This window comes from Agelaius phoeniceus, chromosome 9 (assembly GCF_051311805.1).
Source record: "Agelaius phoeniceus isolate bAgePho1 chromosome 9, bAgePho1.hap1, whole genome shotgun sequence".
In the NCBI taxonomy this organism is placed as follows: Eukaryota; Metazoa; Chordata; class Aves; order Passeriformes; family Icteridae; genus Agelaius; species Agelaius phoeniceus.
The window spans coordinates 20,309,610-20,332,905 of NC_135273.1; the positions used below are offsets into that span (position 1 = coordinate 20,309,610).

General features: G+C 45.7%; 1 protein-coding gene across 1 annotated transcript in view; it reads right to left on the reverse strand.

Moving 5' to 3' along the window:
• Window positions 1-611: 611 nt before the first annotated feature.
• The window catches only part of SYNPO2L (synaptopodin 2 like), a 30,240-nt gene continuing 7,555 nt past the window's right edge, over window positions 612-23,296 (reverse strand). The window contains exons 2-4 of the mRNA XM_054637624.2: window positions 19,373-19,524; window positions 16,213-16,874; window positions 612-2,947 (exon numbers count right to left, since the gene is read on the reverse strand). Coding sequence (XP_054493599.2) covers window positions 612-2,947; window positions 16,213-16,874; window positions 19,373-19,524 — 3,150 coding nt within the window. The remainder of the gene's footprint in view (window positions 2,948-16,212; window positions 16,875-19,372; window positions 19,525-23,296) is intronic.

Below are 23,296 nucleotides of genomic sequence, written 5' to 3' on the forward strand. Positions count from 1 at the left end.
CCCATGTCCCCACCAAGGGAATTCTGGGAGAAATGTCCCAGGTGAGGCCCCACTTGTCCTTTCACTCCCTGCTGAGTGTTGCTGTGTGCATGTGTGTGTGCACACACAAGTGAACATGACAGACTGGGAGGATCAGAGAAGAACAGTCTCATGGGAAAGCTGCAGCTTCTGCTCTGTAATCCCACCTCTCACCCTTTCTTCCTGGAAAGCTCTTGCCTCCTACTTTCCTTCCATGCAGGGGTGACTTCAAAGCCCTTGGGAAAGGAAAACTACTGCTTCATGTTGTCTCCATGTGAGATAATCTCTGCCATTCACCCCCTCTGGAGGTGGGTTTTGCTGCTGTGTACAAGTTCCCAGTCTTTGTGTACCACACACTTGCCTTCTCTCCACATTCTTCCTCCTACTGTAGCCACAGCCAGTAAGCCTTTCCATGAAGCATTTCATCTAAGACCAAGGGGAGGCTGGGGAAGGGGGTGGTGCAGAAGGGCAGTAATTTTTTGAGGTTTTTTTCTTCATTTTGTGTCACTCATCCCAATGTACTGAGCTGACATGAAAGACAAAACAAGCGCTATCTCTGTGGGGCCACAGACAGGATGGGAGGGGTGCCTGCCTCAGTGATGGCCAAAACTTGGCCTCCACACATTGGCCTGCATGCCTGTTCTTGCTGCAGAGAATTTGGGCCTGGCCACCTGAAACCGAGAGGCAGAGGCTGAGTTTGGAGGAGGTCCCTGTCCCACCTGTCCAGGCTCTGGGGAGCTCTGATATGGCTTAGGGGAGGGGCTGAGCTCCACCTGGAAGGGTGCTGGTGTAGCAGGGGCAGAAGAGGCCATTTCTGTTCTCCACAATGGCTCATCCAGCGTGGTGGCTGAGCGGGGCATAAGCACAGTGGGTGCCAGGCTGCTGGAGGTTGGCATGGGAGCCGGAGTGGAGAAGCGACGAATCTCCTGGGTCTTGGCTATTTTCACAGGGACCTGCTTGGCTGCCACGAAGGATGAGCTAGCCTGTGGGGTTGGCTGACCAGGAGTAGTCAGAGTGCTGGGGCTTGGGGGATCCCCAAAACAGAACATGGCTGACTTCAATTGATAGGGCTGGTGGCGCATTAAATCAATGACCTTGATCCCTGATTTCTGGCCAGGTGCCTTTTTCACTTTGCTCTCTGCTTTGCTAGCCTGAGATTTGCTGGCTGCCAGAGGATAGAAAGGGGAATGCATTGGGTTGTAAGCTATTGGAGGGGGAGCCCGGATGTTGGGTGAATATTTCCAGCATGAGGGTAGAGAAGGGGATGGAGAAGGGGTCCTGGGCTTGTACTCTGGCTTCGGTGTTGTTTCCACCACATATTTGTCCATGCGGCTCTGGCGTTTGGCAAAGAGCTCTGCCCCCTTGCCTTTAAGCTGAGGCATGTCCTGGGCCCCATTTACCAATCCAGCATCTTGCTGAGGCTTGGGGGCCACTGGAGGTGGGGTCTTGAATTTGCGGCCTGAGGACTGCATGAAGTTGCAGGCCTCAGCACCCAGGCTGAGGAAGTCCTCCTCAGGCCCAGACTCAAAGCCTGTCGCAGGGTGGTCACCCTTTGGCTTCTCATCCAGGTTCTGCACCAGAGACAGGAGCTCAGGATTGGGTGAATTCTTCTTCTTCTCCTCAATCTTACTGAACATGGGTTTCTTGTTGCCCCGTCGGCGAGCCTCCTGCAGGATGCCTGTGCGGGGAGCTGGCACAGCAATCCTCTGCTCCCTGGAGGTTAAGGGCTCTGAAGGAGGTCGTGGCGTTGCTGGAGTTATGGCAGGAGAAGGCTGTTTTGGCCCTGGAGAGCTGCTTCTCATGTGCTGTGATGGTGCTGGACTAATATACAACGAAGAAGAGGCTGTTCCAGGGACTCGTGGCTGGGATGCTGTGGAGGCCACATCCCCTCCTGGCTTTGAGGGAGTTGACAGAAAGATAGAAGTGGTGGATGTCCGGGCAGTGTTAGCAGAAGGCTTGACCTCTGAAGCGCTTCCTCCCCCTTTTGGCTGTGATTCCAGTGGTGATGTTGGTCTTCCTGGTGCAGGAATATACAGAGATGTGGAGGAACTGACTGGACCACGCTGTGTTGGCACTGGGGCATTGGCAGGTGTTCCTGGAACCAGAGGTGAGAAAGGGGGAACCACTGTGCTTTGCCCACCCAGACTTTCAGTGGGTTTTTTGGGTGCAGGTGGCCTAAAGATGACAGAGGATGTTGCTGGACGCTGGCCAGAAAAGCCAGGAGTAAAGGGCCTTGCAGACCTGTTGAACATGCTTGTTGAACTTGCAGAGAAGGGGTCGGGGGTGCTTGGGGGAGGAGGGAAGAAAGTGGGGCTGGGGGCAGTTAGGAGCTGAGTGGGGACAGTGGCTGGCTGCTTGCTGGGTACTTGCACAGCTTCCAGGTGGATGCTGAGGGACACGTTGTCTGCCTTCTCTGGCACAGGCATATCTCCATTCACTGTGCCCTGCTTTGGCTGGGCAGCTGGGGCAAGCTCTGGGCTCTTGTGCACTGGAGTTTTCTCAACTGTGTACTTCCCAGCCCGTTCCCTCTGCTGCTCAAATAATCGTGCTCCTTTACCTGAGGCTTCACTCAAACCTTTTTGCTTCTCTTCCTTCTGTTCAGAGTCAGATTTGGACTTTTCAATGTCTAGGTAAGTGTTGTCCCAGTCTGAGTGATTAGTTAGGCTTCGGGCATCAGAGAAACCTTCCTCATCAAATTCAGATTCACTGGTTGGAAAAACTCCGTCTTCCTCCTCGTAGGAGCGGTCTTCATCCACACTGCCAAAGCTCACCAATGTATACTTCTTAGCCCTCTGCCTGCGTTTCTTAAACATCAGCACCCCCTTGGAGTGGGGGTTGGGTGCATCTGTCAGCAGGGATGCAATGGTTCTGCACTTGGTTTTGGCTTCTTTCACATTCTTCTCCTGGATGCTTTCGTGGCGGTGGAGCTCTGAAAGAGATAGAAAGAGGCACTCTGAGAGGTCAGAAAAGGTTGGGTGGGCAAAGGTGGACAGTGAAATGGCTATAGGTGCTCTAGTGAACATAAGAGGAAACACAGCCCTTGCCCTTTTTTTTCATTCCACTTTTGCTGGTTATATAAACTGTCTTTATAAACCGTGTCTTTATAAACTGTTGGTAGAAAATCAGGAGCAGTTTTCTCTTTCCCTGCAAACACAGTAGAAGTCAATGCAGGTGTGGGGAGGGAACTCCTCCCAGTCCGATGCCCAGTCTTAAGTTTCCTCATCAGACCTGGGATTTCCTATTTCTAAAGCATGTGAACAAGACGTTTTTACAGTGCTTCCCTTGCTTGAGGAAATTTTTACCATTTATTTTTCATCCTGAAGGTGGAGCCCTGCTTTCTGTAGATGTTCCTTCTACCATTTAGAGGATTGCACGTGTGCAAAAGAAGGGGTGCTCTGCAGGCTCAGCCGGGCTGCTCCTGATCTAAGCCCTGCAATGTCAGCTACAGTCAGTGTGGTGCAGCAGCATTGTGTGTAGGGCTGTTTGCTGCTCTGCAGCAGCCCTGCCACTGCAGGAGGCAAAGGAAGAATGATTTCATCCTTGCTGCAGTCTCTTCCCTGTGTCCCATGCCTGGCAAGGAAGAAGAGTATTTGCTCCTGAGCAAGAATCCCAGATCCCCACAACTGATCAGCCAGACCAGAAGGAAATCCACTTAGACAGGTTTGCTTGGAAAAGATACCACCTGTTGGGACACTGGCATAAAAGTGTGGGATAATAATTTTCCACCTGCTCTGTGGTCAGTAAAGCCCCAGGGAGGAACATTGTATCCTCTGTCTTTGTGTGCAGGGAAAGCAGGTGGTGAACAGGATTCAATAGTAAAACCAGACTTGTCTGCCCTAATGAAAGAATGGACATGCCTTGAATCACTGCTGAAGAGACAGAAGTCAGCATTAGCCTTGCAGAGAAAAAAAGCCCCACATACCTAAACCACAGACTAATTTGTGATGTCTTTCATTTCACCCTTTTCCATTGCCTTTTTCCCAGCATGATAGTACAGATGAAACAACCATCCACTGTACATATCTAATAATTTGTCAAAAAACCACCTTGTCCAGCCCTGACATTCCCAAGAGAGATGTAATAAATTCTGCTGTGCTGAAGGGAGAGAGGAGAGGAGAGGAGAGGAGAGGAGAGGAGAGGAGAGGAGAGGAGAGGAGAGGAGAGGAGAGGAGAGGAGAGGAGAGGAGAGGAGAGGAGAGGAGAGGAGAGGAGAGGAGAGGAGAGGAGAGGAGAGGAGAGGAGAGGAGAGGAGAGGAGAGGAGAGGAGAGGAGAGGAGAGGAGAGGAGAGGAGAGGAGAGGAGAGGAGAGGAGAGGAGAGGAGAGGAGAGGAGAGGAGAGGAGAGGAGAGCTGCAAGGCAGTACTGAGGGATGGTGTTAGCTTAAGAGATGATGGAAGCTGCTCAGTCCTCTCAGGATCTCACTTCTGATCAATTTATCACAAAGCATTCATTCAATGTGAACCTGTTAATGTCAGAGTCACCTGCAGTGAGGGACAGGGAGCTTAGTTTAGAAATTAACTAGTTTTCCTGAGGGCTGCAGTCTCCCAAAACCTTTCTAGTCTGCACAATTGTGGTGTCATCATTCCACACTGCATCAGTGTAACCACAGAAGGAAGAGTTTCCCTTTCCCACTCCATGCTGAAAATAAAGTGTTGATTTGCAAAGCAGTTATCCTTCCAGGAAGCTCTCAAAGTCTGCAGCCATTCCACAGCACATGCTGCTGCTTTGAGATTTCAGCAAGGGGAATTCTGTGGTTTGAGATCACTTCATGTGGATGCACAGTCCACTCCTCTCCTTTACACCCAGAACTAGGAACAGGAAAAGCAATGCTGACATGGCTCAATATTTGTACTCGCATTTGCAAAGTGAAGGCTCTTTGCAAAACTTTCCTTACAGAGTAACTCCACCTTTAGTGTTCTTCAGGGCAGTCACAGACTTGCCCTCAAAGACCTGCTCTCCATGGTAGAAACAAGCTACACTCCCTGAAGGTCTGCCCACTTCATTTACAAATCTGCATGCCTGTGTCTCTAGGGGTTGTTGACAATGGCAAAAATAAGGGAAGTTGCTACAAACAACCTTACTAAAAGCTCTACCTCACCTGGTGGTATTTTGCTTCTAAATTTACAAGGAGAAAGAGCAGTACAACAGAATCTTAGTCCAGTGCAGAATATGTAAACTCTGGCCTGAGTGACTCACAGGAGGATTTCTAGCATCAGGAGCTACCAGATAGGGAGCAACACTATTCAAAGTGATGTCTGCACAGCCCTTTCTGACAGGAGACTACCATGGAAGTGCCAACTCTAAACTCTGGGCTGGCAAACACTGTCAGAGAAAATGTAACAGAAGATGGTCTTTAACTCCACCAGCCTGTAGCCCTAGCTCAGCATTAGGATTCATGTACAACTTTCCTAGAAAGTTGCTCTAAACTGTCCTGTGCTCTGAAGGAGCTGGTAAATAGGGCCCTCTGGGACCTGCTTCTCACCTCCCTCTTTTCTTCTTCCTACCTTTCTCCTCATCAAAGGCTAAAGCACACAACTAATTACACCAGTCCCCCAAACAGAAAAATGGTCATGCTATTCAAGCTACAATCTTCCACAACTGTTTAAGAAAAAACAGGAAGAGAAATATTCCTAAGATGACTTGTAGAAGGTAGAGAGCAAGAATGAAATCAGAATAGGCAAAAGAATGGGGTAAGGAGAGTAGACTAAAAAAAGTAGAGGAAAGGAAAGAAGGACGAGAAGAGAAGAGAAGAGAAGAGAAGAGAAGAGAAGAGAAGAGAAGAGAAGAGAAGAAAGAAAAGAAAAGAAAAGAAAAGAAAAGAAAAGAAAAGAAAAGAAAAGAAAAGAAAAGAAAAGAAAAGAAAAGAAAAGAAAAGAAAAGAAAAGAAAAGAAAAGAAAAGAAAAGAAAAGAAAAGAAAAGAAAAGAAAAGAAAAGAAAAGAAAAGAAAAGAAAGAAGACATTTGTACCTGCATAAGGCTGATCCAAGCTTGAGAAAGTAGAGTCCAGACCTGGAGAGCTGGGCATGTCACAAAGCCCGTTTAATTCACAACTCTCCATAAACAGAGAGGCAATGAGACGAGCAAAGCAAAGCTCTTCTGGAGCAGAACCAAAACTCTGAGATGTCCAAGCTCTTTGCTATCAGTCCACAGGCCTTTTAAAGCCTCTCTTTTGTCTCGTAGGCTTTGCTGCTGAAAGCCATGAGGTCACTTTGTCTATTTTTGTCTTCATAGCTTCATCACTGAGCAGTGTGATGGACATTGTCACCTGGCACTTGAACTTATTCTTTCCTCCTCCCTGAACTCCCTGTATAGGAGAAACTCCTATTTTTTATTTTAAAATAGGAAAATATACTTTATATTATCACAGCTTCTATGATGTAAGCTTCAGGTTAGAAAGGTGCAGGCTTCAAATTAATGTTACCAATGCCTCAATGTCCAGCATTTCTGTGCCAAAGAGCCCTTCAGAGAGATATAACTAACACTGCGTGCATGTCCAATATGGAGAGGCAGAAGAAACTTGCACAGGAGAGAAATAACTTTCCTTGCCTGAAACTCTCAGCACTCAGCCCCAGGTAAAGAGGAAGAAGAGAGAGAGCAGGGGCTTTCCTGTGTATATCAACTTTCTTCCATGTCTGAGGAGAACCAGTCCACGGTTCAGATTTCTGTTGCATACACAAGTGAGGAACATTTAACAGAGGAGCATAACTGAGGAACATTTAACAGAGGAGCATTAGGATTCTGGATGCCTGCAGTGAAGTTGTTTAGCTGAATTAAAACAGCAGAGGCTGTTACCTACACTGAAAGCATGGTTGTGCCCAGGGAGGGTGACAGAGTGTTTGGAAACCAGGTAGTGGTGTTTTGGCAGCACCATTCAGAGCCCCAGCACAGGAGACTGCGAGTTGTTGAAAGATGAGATGCTGATAGTAAGGACTGTGGTGGATGGGAAGGAAGGGAATAGATGGTGCTGGGAAGTCTGCAGATCTCTGCAGTTGTGGCCTGCTCAGCATCGCTTCACACTTTGTCTAGGTCCTGTCTTACCACTCCTTTCTGTACTCCAGCAATAGGTCCTGTGAGACAATCCCAGAGCCATGGCCAAGGGACACTCTCCCATGATTGATCCTCCAGCAGCCCCAGCCTTAGCAATTCTGTAGCCTTGGCAGACAATCTCCAGTGTTAGACTGGAAAAATGAAGGTCTGACCATACATGCTGAAATCCAGCAGCCATCACTGCACACCAAGAAAGCAACTCCCACACGGCAACAGTGCTGTAGAGAGACCTGTCATGTGTTATACAGAGGCTCTTAGTGCAAGAGCCATGAAAGTGGTTCTTCTTCAAGCCTCTTCTTTGATGAATATTTACACATATAGGGATATATGTATATATGTGTCTTTGGGGAAACCATTCAATATTGATACGTATCTCTGGGATGAAAATACAGCTCTGTCTCTTGTAAGAACATTCAAATGGAATAGATAAAAGAGTAAAAGGAAGGGTTATAAAACTCATAAATTCTGTTGGTGTGGTGAATAATTTCTATAGGAAACTTTTTGTTAACTTCTAAAGCACTTATTTCATGTACACACTGAATTCTGTTGTAAAAAATCCACAAAAAGGAAAAATTTCTATGAAGCAAAGTCTATGGAATTAAGTTTAACTAAGTTTCACTGAAGTGAAATTATTTTTGTTACCTAATTACAGTAAAGAGAAGTATAAAAAGTACAAATCTTTCCAAGATCAGACCTTATTAAAAGAAAGCATTTTAATGCCCAGGCAAGGTACTGAACAAGCAGGCTTACATGAGGTCAGATACTATTCATGTTCTCTAGGAAACAAAAAACGGTAAATTTTATTACCAAGACTGAATTCTAGAAAAGCCATTACTATAGAAAATAAGGTATTCTGCTACTTCTAGAGATAAAGAACCTGTTCCTCTGTGATGAAATGCTACTTGTCAGCTGCTTTTTTCATATAGGGTCACCTCGAATTTTGTTCTTCTAGCTATTTATGTTAGACAAAGTCATTTTTCCATGGCTAATGTTGCAAATATCTCAGTAAGTCGTTAGAGGCTACAGACATCTCATACTTTACATACCTGAAGTCCTTTCGAAATAAGATTTGGATGGGTTATATTGACCTTCTAAGTATTTCCCTGTTGAAAGTTTCAACCTTTAAAGCTTTGATCAGTATTTATATTGGTCATTCTTGGATATTTGCACACTTCCATCACATAATCTGTGCATAATATCAAACACAGATATGGCTTCAGCTCCAGTTTAGGATGCTACAGCAAATGCTACAGTCCTACTCAAGTCTGCAACACTTTAGCTTGTATCTGAGGTTAAATAGTTAAAATACTTGTCAAACCAGTGTTTCTTCTTAAATGGCTAGTGATTTTAAATGTGCCAGTGAGACACTGCCCCACAGCAAAATCCTGGTTTTGGAAAAACAGAAAGAAACAGGCTTTTCTGAAGGTAAGTTAACAGCCCAGGGAAAAAAACATGCTCATTCATTTTGTAGATTTTTGAGCATTTTTAGCCATACTGCTATTGGAGAGCTCTGTTAGGCAGAGAGAGTGTAGAGACATCACTGTGCATGGCTGCAATGTCTTAGTCTTATGGTATCCTGCTGGAGACTTGAATAGCTTTTTCATTCAAAAAATTTCTCAGCTGGGTGACAGTTTGCCCTTCTTTCTGAGCTGGATGGAAAAGTAAGTGCAAAAGCACAAAAGGTAGCACACATGGCCAGTTTTTCTGTGCTGACAGATCACACCTGGGCCCTGGATATTCCCCACACAGCCCTCTCCCAAAGGAGAACTTTCTTTTGCCAGGACAGCACCTGTTTAATGCACTAGTGAATCTGTCTTTTGCAGTTTTAGCTCAATTTCCTCTGAAAGGTTTATTCAGTCAATGCTGCACGTCTTTTGATCTTACCCATTTCATGCTAATAGTGTTTGAGTCCATTTACTAATTTTAAGAGTCTGAAGTCACGAAGATACAATGGTCCTACAAGTTTACATGGAAGTAGGAGGCTCAGCAGAGGAGAGACCCCACCATAGGAAGCGAGAAGCCTGAGTGCAATCTTAATTTGGCATCAAAAACTGGTAAGAAAACACACACATGTGCACACACACACACACACAAAAGCTTTCTCATTTTGAATGTGAGAGACAGACATCAGACAGATTTGCATTTACTAGACATGAGAGAATGAGATATCAAATACAAAACATAAATTAAAAGGATGCCAGGATCTGCTAAGTGTGCTGCTTACAAAATTGATGTCTGACAGCAGGATACCACTGATTGATCACGTCTTTTGTCTTTCAGTCTATCCAACATCTACTCCAGTAATACTGACAAGTATATGCTCACCATCTCACTATGTGGACGTGATTAATCCACTTGCCATATAGTCTCATTAAACAGTTGATTTTAGTCATTTTCTGCAACTATTCAAGCTCCTGCCACATTAAAAATTCTAGCATTTCATGAGACAACTGTGTATCTTCCATGTGTTATGTCATCTGCCAATTAATACACAGCAATCTCCACTGAATCCCCATGACACCCATTGATAATGGTATTATTGCTATTTTCTGTTACTGCTTGCTAGGTACAACACCCAAGAGAAATAAGCCACGTTTACAAAGCTTCACTAGCAGGGATTAGCATCTGAAAAAAACAGATAGGAAGACAACAGTGGTGTACCTGGGAACACTTTTGAGCTCCTCAGTCCAGATAACCCCCCTCCCTCCCCTGTGTCCCCCACACACCTGGGTTTCTCTGGGAAGAAAAACCAGAGAGAAGCTGCAAGGTGTCTCAGCTACGTTCCAGATCTGAATAACAGCAGTTTGGGGGCTGTGGTGTGCCCCACAGTACATGCTCCTTGTTCCGTCTAGGTGCAGCCAGAGGATAAGATCCACTGACAGAAGAGAAGAGGGTTGGGATTTTTTATCATCTGTCTCCTTGCCAGTCATATAACATTGAGGTGGAGAGGACCTTTGATTGACATTAGTGTTTAAAGCTCTGTGGGTGAAAATATAGAGGTAGTCCTGTTGGATTCAGAAGGCCAGTGAAACACTACTACCAACTTAGCCAGTTAGCTCATCTGACATCATGAGCCATTAATAGTGATGTTTTCTGTTCTATTCTTAGCCAATTGTGTGGTCACCTTACGGTACTCCTATCTCATCCATATTTCTCTCATTGGAAAAGTCATGTGGAACTGTATCAAGTATCTTATAGAAGCCAGTATATACTGTGTTCATGTTATTCCTTCAGCCATTAAGTCTTACCTTACTGAGCAGGTCAAAGACTCTTTCTACATTTTGTTAGTCCATGTTGATTTTAGTTTTCATTTTGTTTTCTGCAAAAATGCACCAAAAAATCACTTCATGCACCTAATTGAAGCCAAATAATTGGTTTTTTCTTATTGTCACATCTATGTCTGCTAGAAGGGTATATTCTTCTCATTATTCCAAGGTACTTGGCAAGGACTGAGGACCATTCTGATACAAGTTTCATTGATTCCTTACATTTGACCTCTACAGAGAAGCCGACTGAGCCTTGCCCTTTCAGTATAGGCAGTGTATCAAGATATGCTGAATCTACTTGCCCCTGCTTCTGCTCCTGTTTCTTTCTGCAAAGAGATTCTTAGTTAATGTAAGTGGTAGATACTGATGACAGTAAAGCTTTACACATTTCCCAGCAAACTGATGTCCCTTCCTATGATGAGTTTAAGTGAAACTGAAGAACAATTAGCCAGGTATTGGCCAGGTTGACAGTTTTCTCCTTCCTGACTATAACTCTCTCTCACTTCTCTTGAGTAATGCCTGTTGTTTAATCACTTGTCAAAGTCCTTTTATGCCTCACCCTTTTATGCCTCTCCCTCATCCATCAATATCACTTTGTCCCAAAAACATTTCAGTGTTGTCCCTGAGCAGACTTGTCCCTATCTTGTCAGAAACCTTGTCCCATATCACTTTCAGAACTGATGGAAACAACTGGATGGGGAAAGGAATCCTGTTGTCTGTTTGCATTACAAATTCTTTCAACTAATATGTCAAAACCCTGGAATCTAAAACTACCAGCTTGATTAAGACAGTCTGTGGGGTTATATGTATAGCTGTTTCAGTGTGATTATTGCTCTAATCATCTTTGTGATCTGATCTATTGGCAAAATTTTGATTTAATGTCATTGTTCCCCATCAGCCTTACACATCTTAAGTCAGAGTAGAAGTGCATGTGCAAGGCCAGGCTATGTTAACATATGAGACAACACAGTCTGAAAAATCACTAACTGGGGCTCTGCAAGGACCATGGAAATGTCAGCTTGGAAGCAAACTCTGACACTGCTTCACAAGCAGCAGGATGATGAATGACCTCTGATCATGTCTGAGGAACTGTGACCCAGAGTCAGAGTCCCTGTGCTGACAATAATGACGTAGAAGTAATATCTGAGTAACTGATTGTTTTAAAAAAGTGCTTCAAATGATATCTCATACAGTAGAAGTACTAGGACAAATGAGAGTATACACTTTTTCATTTCAGGGATCACATAGTTTTCCTCCATACATCTTCAAATGCTAAAGATCTTTCCCCTCCCAGAGAATATTATCTGCAGCTAGATTTATCTTGAGCTAACACATGTTCAGCTAAATTTGTGTCTCTGTCAGGCTCTGGGGCAGCAGGATTGCAGTAAGATGCAAAGGTAGAACAGAGTAGAGCTCTATCAACTTTACTTCCAGTGCTGCAACCCACAACATCCTCATTGAAATGCTGGACAAGAGTGATGCCTGAGGGAACGGTCCTGGAGGTCTCCAGTAAGAATACCTGAGGAAGATGGCAAATTACTTGTGACAATTATGAGATTACTCAAGAAAGAGTGAAAAATTCATCCACCCTCGCTAAGACAGACAGCAGTATTTTATAATCTTGATTCTGCCCCATTAATATATCAGCCTGAAAATACTACCTCTGCTTTCCACAGAAGGACATAAACTGAAGGAATAAGACCAAATGTCATACTCAAGCCTAAAGGTGGAGAAACGGAGAAAGAGGGCTCTAGATGCCTGGTGTTTATCTCTCTGTAGTCTTTAATAAATGCCTTCCAAGTGGCAGAGAATTCACACATGAATGACAGTTATTAAGTGAGGTTTCTTAAACAAACACATACAACTACACTGCTACTGAAGTGTTTGGAAACTGATTTCCCAAGCAGAAGCAATTTCCAGTTTCATGCATGCTGAAATGAGATCAGTCCCTCCATCTGTGGTTCAGTCATAGAACCCTGTGTCCTTGTTTCCTGAATGACTGGCTGCTCATTGAGTGGCAAGGGCCAAGGGTGATTCAGCATGGCTTCATGATGCTAGGAACAGACTTCTGTAAGATCAATAGTTCAGGAATTAATTTTAATCTCCTGGTCTAAGAAGAATGCTTTTCTATTTTACTTTAAGGTATGTAGGATGTAGTAGTAGTAGGCTATTATCCTAAACCTATTGGTCTCCTAGACTGCAGTGAAGGTCAAAACCAGCAAGTTGGTCTAACAGTCACATAACTGTGATCATTAGAGTTACAACTGTCAAAGCTGAAAGCCAAATAGAAAATGTGGTGCAATAACTTCAAACTGCCATTCAGATACTTCATCTTGTTCACAGCCCCTGTGGCCTATACCAGTTGTAACAGGCTGAGAGATGGCTTGCTGCACTCACCCTCTCTGCAGAGAAATGTGACTGCAGTCACTCTTAGAAGAGGTAATCTCTATGACCTGCTGATGAATAGGCCACTTATTTATAAGCAACCTATCTTTTCAAGTGATGCTGCTGTACATCCGCTTTAAACAAGAAGGATTTCCTTTTCTGATATGGAATGTAGTAACTTTGATGACTCTGCACAGGCAGCCAGGTCCATATAAAGCAGAGGAGGAAATTTCCCCACCCAGTTTTCCCTCCCTTCCTCTACCATACATGGAGAGGCTCTTGAATCCTAGGAACTAAAAATAGTTCAGCAGATAAGTTTAAATTAAGATATTTTGAAGCACTTCTTTCACTGACACAGTGTGATAGCAAGTTAGGAATAGACTGCTGTCCTGGTATGTCTGTCCTATTTCCAGTTGTGGAAAAGGCTGAGCCTTTTGTCCTGTGAGATGATTTACAATGGGGCTGAAAATACAGTGCACCCCAGAGAGCACAAGTGGCTGAGAAGAAGCAACCCTGGCTACAGATGGATCCCAAGCCTCCAAAGGTGGGGTGAGAAGAGAAGGACACTGCAGAACCTATGAGAAACCAAAAAACCTCACCTGCAATTACTTGTGACAACTATAGTCTGATTCTCCCTTCCACAAGCTCCCACTTTCCCCCTGAAACTGATGTAGATTTTTTAATTTGTATTTTCTGTCTAGAGATAGGAAGTAAAGAACCAAGCTACAGAAAACCCAAGAGCTGACAGCAGTAGCAGTGTTACTGAGATCCTTGCAGGCAATAGAGCAGTGAAGAATGTCAGTTGCTACTCTTGGTGATATGCAAAAGAATTATTATGTATCTCTGTTCTTTTTCAGGGATTTCAGTTATTTATATGGAGGTTTGATGTTTCTAAATACTCATCTAGAAATAATGTACCCTCAATTCTGTTTGCTTGAGGTGCAGGCAGAAGTGGGAAAAGGAGACAGTTTCTGGAGCTTAAAAATGACAGTGAAAAGTTAGAAAGAATTAAAACAAAGGACAAGAGAAATACCCCCAAAATTGAAGTAAACATCAGAGCAGACATGAGAAAGTAGAACATTCTTGGAAGAAAGAATAAGGAACCACCTGGGGATCAGTCCCAACAAAACAATTTTTCACATTCTTATGGTGCAGTGGTGGGAGCTGAAGAAGGCTGTGGCAAAGCAAGGAGGGTGTATTATTCCCAGATGCACTGGGATATATTTAAATAGTGCTTCAAAAGGCAGCCATCTGCATAAGTATTCACAGTGGCTCTTAAATGTTTCCTGCCTATATATCGATACTTAGGCTCTCACAACTGATAGTCCAAGTCATTCCTGGAGCTAACTCAGGTTTTAAAACCCTGCCTGACTTTTAAAATATTATTTCACATTCCTGTTTAGCAAAACCCAGGAGTGTCTGTGTCCCAGAGTAGGCTACTGTGCTCTGGATATTGCTAAGGAAAGGCAGAGGAACAGAACTTTAAATGCTGCTGTCTCCATGGGAGCCTAGAGCAGCTGTAGGAGCTGGAGCAATGCTAGCCCAGACATCCTCACCAAGGCTACACCTTTCTGGCAAGAGATGCTCTACCATGTCCTCCTATGCCAGTCCAAGCAGCCTCCCATGGAGCCAGTGCAGCTCAGCAGTGAAGAGGGTGAAGGAGTGACAGGAGAATAAAATACTACCTCAGTCTGCAATGCTTCTGGGAACCCAAACTCCAGCTGGCAATATTGTTGCATCATCTCCTGCCATGGGATATTATCTTGCCATCAGAAATGCTCTGAATGAAATACATAGTTTTTCTGGGATCCCTCTGTACTGATGCAGTCCATGGAAATAAGTCTTGATGTAAAGCGATTGCTCTTGTACTGCTAGGACTATCGGGTGGCAGGGAGCAGCTGAACATGCCTTTCTCAACATTCACCTCATGCTTGGACATCATTCAAAGGGGGAAAAATAGCTTCATCTTTAGGGAGGCTGAAATTGCTGATTTCTTTCCTGTCCTAAGGAAAATGAGAGCTAAAGAGTAGGAAGAAGTAGAACAAGGCATCAGGTCAGGTGCAGTGCCCAGCAGAGCAAGACATAAGGGACCCAACTGAGCCTCCCTTTGTAACACTGGAAAGAGCAGCAGGACAGTGCCCTGTCTGAAGGAAGCAACTAGGTTTGAAAGTTACCTCTACAGGAGTCCTTAGGCAGAACAGATAAAAGAATATTTAGCCCAAGGATAAAACAGAGGTTTAATAATTGCCTTGCAGTATTATCTGTCCTGGGTAAAATCTCTAGCATTTGAAGCAGAGGATCAGAAGTTAGAATCCACATGTTTTCTTTCTGATTCAGTCTAGTAACTTTTCTGTGTCTCTGTTTTCCATTCTGTCACTTTTTTAAAGTCACTTTTTAAAAACTTTATTTCCAGGCTCACAGAAATGTAATAAGTTATAGTACACTGAGATACATATATGAAGATAAATTTATGCTTACCTTGTTTTTAATACAACTAGATACATCACAACTGTGAAATCAGATAACACTTTGTTCTGCCCTCATATTTGTGCCTGAAATACTCTATGTGTAGCAGAAATCAGGAAAGATATTCACAATCAAGGTCACTTCAGGACCATCACCCATATACTACACCACATTTTTCAGTACTTTATTCCACATAGAAAGGTCCTGACTGTCAGGGATGGCACTACCAGGAACTGATTCAAGAGCTAATTTACTGTCTCCTGCCTGTCCTTGCTGGCAACCCTCCACTGCCAACACCTAAAAAATGATAAATTCTACCTGAACACACCAGCTGCTGCCAGCCAGACATGAGCATCCTTGCCGGAGTGAGTGCCTGCAGGGAAAGTTGATGTAGAAGAGTCCCTCCCTGAGCTGGACAGGGTGAGAGAAATAAATCAGTTTCTGACAAGACTCTTTTGCAGCTATGCTGCCTACAAATTATCTCTCATCATCCTTAACTGTGTAATACTGCATGCCTCTGTGTCCATGGAGAGCTGAAGTGAGCAGAGGGGTCCTTAGGAGCCTCTTGAAATGAGTGTTCTGTGCTTAACACACAGGTAGCTAAGGAGCAAACTGAGCTGCCATAAGATCTCTGGAAAGTCAGGGAAATTTAACCTCCAAGTTATTTCCTGACACCATCATGTCACCCGAGTCTTCTTAGCCCAAAGTGTTGAAGAAACCAGTGACATCCATCCTTTTTCCTGCACATAGAGGTACTAGAGCACATCTGGTTGAATGGCTGCAGCCTCTGTGAGTGACTCCCAGACCCCTGACTCCAGACTCTTTACCTTATCTATTTCTTAGGATGCCTCGGGTGAGGAATACCCCAGGGCCAAAGCTGCAGCGGGAAGCCCTGGTCTCTGCAGGGCTGATTTGACTCCTTTGTAAGCTAGAGGAGCTAACCCACCTGGCGTTTGCAGGAATCAGGCTTTTGGAAGGAGCATCCAGCACAAGGAAAAGGCATGGATGAATGGCAGTTTGGGGGACTTACTGGCCTGCTTGGCTTTCTCTGCGTAAGTGGTGGTTAGGTCTTCATCAATCGGGTGTTCCACCGGCCCCACCATGGGGATGAGATGGCGTTCCGCTCGGATCGCCTTGGTGGCGTGGGGCAGGAGCATCGCCTCTGGAGAAGGCTCCCGCCCCTCTGCTGACGGTGGCCGCAGCTGTCCCTCGCTGTCCGAGAACGGAGTGTCCGTGCGGCTGCCAGGCAGGCAGACAATCTCCCTCTTGGCCACCCCGCTGGAGCTGGCGGGCTCGGCTCCCCCCTGCGCCGCAGCCTCGGGCATGCTCTCGTAGCCGCTCTGCTCAGACAGGGACACCTCGTCCTGAGGCGCGTCCGCCCTGCCGGTGGTGCTGTCCGGCGGGGAGCGCGGGCTCTTCCTGCGAGCGCGGCGCTGCTTCTCCTGCGCCACGTTGTCAGCGTCGCTGTCTGTCTCACCATAGTAGGCCTCGCTGTCCGGTGGGGACGTGAGGCTCTCCAGGTGCCTCTGTGACCTCCATGGCTGTGAGGGCTGAGTGGTGGCTGGGGCTCGTGCTGCTTCAGAGCTGAGTAACTGAGCTGAGGGGCTGGGCACGGATGGTGGAGAGAGCACTCGCTGCCCTGGAGAAGGGGAGCGCTGGAGCCACGGGCCAGTCTGGTCCCCACCAACTATCCTGTGGGGAGAAGGAAAAGTGGTGAGTGAGGTTTCCTTTGTGCAACTAAACTGGAAAGAAACCCTGGAGTGAGAGAGGGCTATGGACTGGGACATACAGGTATTATAGGACAGTGTTACAGGTGTTTTACAGGTGGTACAGGCACATGAAGTGTAGATGCCAAGGACAGACTTATCCCTGACATCAGCTATGTGCCCTCATTCTCATTTTCTGCTTCACAGCTCTATGGAAACCAGGTGTTAAACATTCAAAAATCAGAATGCCCTAAAACCATAAAAAATCTACCAAGCTTAATCAGCTCCCCAGGCATTTCTCCTGGAGAGCTGAATTCCTGCATAGCAAGCATTCCCCAGGACATGGAGACCTACCCTACCCTTCAGCCTGCAGCTTGTCAGCAGAGAACGGCTGGTGCTCAGATATCACAATGCACTCCAGCTGCTCCTGCAGCTGAGACTGTGTCAGATCTGCAGATCCTGGCTCCCCAAACTGCTTTAGTTCAGACTGGGCTCCAAGAAGTCAGTGCTATTTGTTTGCTCTGACCTCTATGTGGGAGTAAATAGCAAATACTTAGGATATAAAGGCCCAAGCATTTTTTGGGGATAGGACTATGGTATCTGGTGGTAGGAGACCACTCTAATATTTAGCCTGCTCACTGTGGGACTGCTTCACAAGCTATCAGTACCTGGGTTTTGACAACCATATGCAGTCATGCTGGCCAGCCCAATCCATGGTGGCATTTGCCTTTGGTTTAGACATAGCAATTTCAAGCCTCTAAGACATCTGGAGGGATGACTGGAGTAGGTGCCAGACAGACTGAGGCAGTTAACCCTGCTGCTGGCTTCCAGAGGGAAGGAGAATTGGCTGAGCTGACAGAAAAAGAGCCCATTCTATCTCCCTGGTCCTCAAGAGTGAGTCTGGATTTCCACAGCAGTTTGACTCCAGCCTACACAGATGGAGCTGGGAACTTGTTATTTCTCTTGTCAGACTCACCAGGGCTTATAAGAGCTATAAAGGAGTCCTAAGTATTTGCCTTCTGAACATGCATACCATGAAGCCAGGCAGACAACATTGCCTCTGTAAAGCTGTGCAACTCGTGACTTGGATCCCAATTCTAAACTGTGAAAAATTTTTATTTATGTCAAATGCAAACTTTTTGGAAGCTAAGGGTGGGAGAATTTCTCTGGCAATTTACTTTTTAATACTCTTTGCCATTATGAAATCTCACTGGGGAGCAACCTCAACATTCCACAAGCGAAACAGAACAGTCCCTCCTCTTCTTTAAACACTTGATCAGGTAACTGAGAAGCATAACTGCTTGTAAGCCAGTTTCTCTTGTTCTGTACTGTCAGGTCAATGTCTCTCCCTCTTTTTCTGAAATACACACACTCCAGAGTCATCCAGCTACCTCTCCTTTCTGAACAGGAATGGTTGGTATTTTCTCTGGGAATGTAAAGATTAAGTAGGAATAGACGTGTGATCAAGAAAGCAACATTTGATGATTTCTCCACTACTCCAAATGAACCAACTGATTTCATTATTTCCAAACCATTCAGTGTTGGCTCCATCCAGAAGATGCAAGAAGCCTGCCTTTGTCACTTTGTTAATTCAAAGTGTGCTGATCTTGATCGATTAAAATTTGCCCAGGCACCTGTTTGCTGCAGATAGGTGTGAGATATGGCCTTGGCAAGGGACCAGGAGCTATTCTGGACACCTTGTACAGAACTTACCCATCCCACTTACTCACAGTTAGGGTATAGAGTGAGCACATCAGAAGGCACCGGCACTTTTTCTGAAACCAAGGGGAAGATCCTCCATGCTCAGGCTTTCCTTCTCTGAGCACTGCCCACCTCTGCTCCTGCTTTACGGATGACAGCAACCAGCATGGCTGTGCCTTCCCACTGCTCACAGTGCTCTCTCTGTCTTTTCAGGACTGTAGAAGATCACATCTCCCAGCCTCCTTCACCAGGGCATGATTTTCTGAGGGTGACTTCTGTTTAGGCAGTAGTGTGGACTAGCTAGGACCTCACACAGTTTTGCTGCCTTCACCTTTATAGGATTACTCATTTATAGCCTGGGTCGCATCCAGCATGCACTGACGCACTGGGTTAACTTAGCACAGGGAGGACAAGGAACATTACTGGGACTATTTTTTGTCCATAAATTTGAGCTTGATCTCCAGTATTCTCCTGAACTAGAGACTGGCACAGATATTTCTTCCCATGAAAAAGGGACCTAGCCACACACCTCTCATCCTTGTGGGAGTCAGTATACAGACTGTTGGACTACAACAGCCCGCTGTAAGACAGGACAAAACATTGAGATGTCAACATGTTAGCCAGGTTAGGACATGGGTAAGTCCTCCTAGTACACCTTGCAATATGGTGAAACCAAAGGCTTCCTGCCTGCCTTGTTTCTGCTGGATGTGGACAGCTGCTGTACTGGATGAAACCACCCTACTGCCTGCACTGTCACAGCACTGGCACTTGGGAGCAGGTTACCTTTTCACACGGATGTTGAGCATGCCATTGGAGGAATCGATGATCTGCATGGCATTAGCATGGGACAGGCCAGCACATGACTTCCCATTGATAGATACTAGAACATCATTTTCCCACAGGCCTCCACGGCACGCTTTGCTTCTCTTTCGAATCTGAAAAAGCAGGAGAGAGGATAAGGATGAAGGGAAGAACAGCAGCTATTTAGTGCAGTTGCTGGCCCTTCTATTGCTCCATTTCTCAGAGAATAAAATAAGCCCTAAGACTTACTGTGCTGACAGGGTGGAGTTGGATGAGCCCTGGCTATGCCTTTTGGTCTCTGTATCCCTGTTAATTCTAAGAATCACTCTGCTGAGCATAGGCCTGACCTGCTCACCAACCCTGTTCAAGTTCTTTAGTGCAGATTAAAGACTCAAGAATATCTACATGCTCTTCTCCTCTTGTTCCCTGTCTCCTAAGTTGGTTAGGGAGTCTCTGTTTCAGAGAAGGAACAGACTATGCCTGCACATGTCCATGTGTCCTTATGCACGCCTCTACTGTACTTCCTTGGTATGATCCCTGACTCATGCAGAGTCTCTGCAAGTACCATCCTCAGGGAAGCTGACACTGGGGAGAGGTGGCAGTTCTGAGGCATATTCTGGTGTTAAGCATTCCTGCTCCAATGGCTTTGGTCAGTGTATTTCTGGACATCTGCATCAGGCAACATGGTGTCCTGTTACACAAGTGTAAACTTGGAATAAATCTTTAGCCTTAACAGGAGTTGTGCAAGATATGCATTGCTTTATCTGAGAAGGGAGTCAGAGTCACTGTCTCCAGGCAAGCTCCTAGATCTGTCCTCTCATGGCCATCTTGCACCAAGTGTTTACTCTCCCTTTCATTCCATCATCCATCAGTTAAACTTCTTACCAACTCAGCCTAGCCTTTCTGCTAGGGCAAGCAAGAAAGCAAGCAAATGCCCACTCAGCCAAAAACCACTGACCTCTCCCATATATGCAAGCAACAGGGATAGTCTTGTAGGACAGCTTGGCACCCATAATGTACTCATTTTTCACATAGAAGAATAGCTGTGTAAAATCACTGGGTCAGAGCAAGTCAGGAACAAGGTACTATTACACTCTATTTGTAGATTCTTCTACAATATTTCCTCAGATCTTGCAGTTAAGTGAAAGACAAATCAGTGCAGAGGTGTTTAACAAAGGGTGCAGTGAACGGGCTGTGTCAGTAATACTCAACAGGGCACCTTCACCCATATCTCACAGCCTTGCTGCTTGAGCCACCAGACTCATCTATAACATCATGCAGCTACTTTGCCCACACTCTCATGGCAGCTTCAGGAAAGAGAAGGGAATATGGGAGGATTGCTGCCCTGTCATTGTTCTTGCAGGAGCAGCAGGGGAGCAGGAGAGGAGAGAGCTGGAGCCCTTAGGAAGTCCCATGGCCTGACTGGCTGGTCTTAGTGGCCCAGGCCCTCTGCACCTATGGGGTGTGTGAGTGCCTTGGGCTTGACCCTGCTGCCCTGTGTTGGGCAGACAAGAGCAATGCACCTCCAGGTCAGCCTGTCAGCAGGACTGAGAGGTGTTGGGGAAGAAGATGGAGAGATGAGGGCTATGCTTCAAGTTGTTTTTGTGTTCACTGGTACTTTATCACTCTGTAGCCTTTCCAACTTGACCCCAAATCCTGCCTGCATGCTTAAAATAGGGACTGGCTCATCCCAGCTGCCACATCCATCAGCCTCTGTCATTTTAGTCCTTTATCTCTCTCCTTGTTAATATAAGCCTGGAATGAGCATGTGTAGGTCTGTAATGACCCACCGCTGAAGAACCCCTGTTACAGTACAAATGCTGCTTCCTGATACTTCATCCAGATGCAGCTGTTAACTGAGAAGGTAAAGAAGACACATTTTCCAGTGCTGCCTACTGATACAGCAGCTAATGAAAAGAGTTAGGAAGTTGAAAAGAGGTTAAAAGGAGGGTTTCCCAGTATTCCCCAAAAGGCCAACTGCTGCTCCATAGCCAAGTACTTGGTGCTTAGCACTGGATGGAAACACACTTACTGAGTATCTCTCCCAGTTGTAAAGCGAGGGGATTGGGGGTTAAAGGCTGTCAGCAGGTGTTCAGAGAATTCCTCACATCCCATGGTATTCCTCCCTGCTCACTGGAACCAAAGATGTAGGCTGGTGACCAGCCAGAACAGCAACAGTAAATTTCCTGCAATTCTCTAGTCCCTCAGTACTGCAAGTCTTTGCAGGCAACTGTTTGGGGTTCCCAGGCAGGAAGGATCAGGCTGTGCTCCCAACACTGCCTGATGCTGTTTCAGGTACCTTTATATCAGAGAAGACTGGTGAGACTCAGGCAGGCCATGTGGGCTGATAATCATGAGCAAGCAATGCATTTTTCTTATGGTTAGTGAGGATGCTGGGTCTGGCTTGGTTTGTGCTCAAATCTTACTGACTGACAGAGAGTATATGCACTAAAGCAACTATTGGTATTTCAGTGCTCTGCAATCCAGGAGGGACTTTTCCAGGTCTCCATTCCTTTCTGGGAAAACAGGATCAGGTCTCTTCCAGTGCAGGAAGAGACCTATGGAGTCTGAAAGTAGCATGTGTCTGGCTCAGTCTTCCACAGATTTATAAACCCTCCTTGGAAGCTTATGAATTTGCTCCTGGGATCAGAGGGAAATGGACTATCCATAGCTTTATTTTTACACCAAACCCCTACCCCACTGCATTTGCCAGGGAGGAAGGCAAAGGGGTTAAACACAGAAGAGGATTGTGCAGAGAAAGAAGGACAGGACAGGACTTAATCCACAGTCATGACAGCAGGGTGCAATGTACTGGAGGCTGCAGAGCCTCTGGACAGAGACCAACACAAGTCTGCCAATTTTTACATGACTGCCAGTTCTGTGCTGTAGATACTTTAATGGCAACCCATAACCTGCTCATCTTGAGTACAGCGAGAGCAGCACTGAGCCTTTGAGGCCCCAGGACAGGGTGGCTGCCCAGTCCAAAAGCCAGGCTCCCTGCCCATCCTGAAGGTCAGGCTGCCCTCAGGATCAGCCACTTGCTCCCCATGTCCAAAAGATGCCCTCTCCTGGGCACCCAGTGAGCCACATGAAGTGTCACTAACAGGGAGCTTCTCCTTAGGCTGCAGAAAGCTTGGAAGGTGTCACCCAACAGCTGATCTGAAGAGGTGGCAAAAGTTGGAAAAAGTGGTATTTCAAAGAGAAAACCTCTCTGCTTGCTGTAACACATACCTGAAGAACTTTCTTGTGCAAATGAGAAGAAGCACTGACAGACTCTGACCAGTGGTAAGGGTTGGCCCCAGACCTGGCCCTGGGGGATTGCACTGTCCAACCTTCTAGCATATACTGGTGAGAATTGACCTCTCCTTTTATGTGAGAAGCCCCACAAACTCTGGGAGCCTCTTGTAACTGACTGTTAGACTTTTCACTACATGCCTCAGTAGACACACTCTCCCATGGCATATTCATGTCAAGGTATGTCCTGTTTATATTTCAGATGGGTTTAGGAAATCCCAGTTTCAGAGTCTTATGGATTTATGCTACTGGAAATAGAAATCAGTGTGAAAAACTGGAACACATTTACTCAGAAAATGGCTCATCTCCCTGCCCTCTCAGCAGGAGATCTGTAGTGACAAAAGAGCTCTTGTCAGAGAGGTTTGGGTGTCTGCAGTACTATGTACATGCACATACACACATGTTTTCTTTCATTACTTTGCCTGCTTCCTCCCATTGATCATGTTCAACCAGACAGAGGGAAAGGACAGAGCCAGCTGAGACAGAAAAAAAAAAAAAAAGAAAAGAAAAGAGTAAGGCAACAATTGAGGAGGAAAGGAATAAGAAGAGGTGTTGAAAGGAAGGTCAGTGCTAGGAGAGGCCAGGAGGGCCAGGGCTGAGATCAAGAGTACA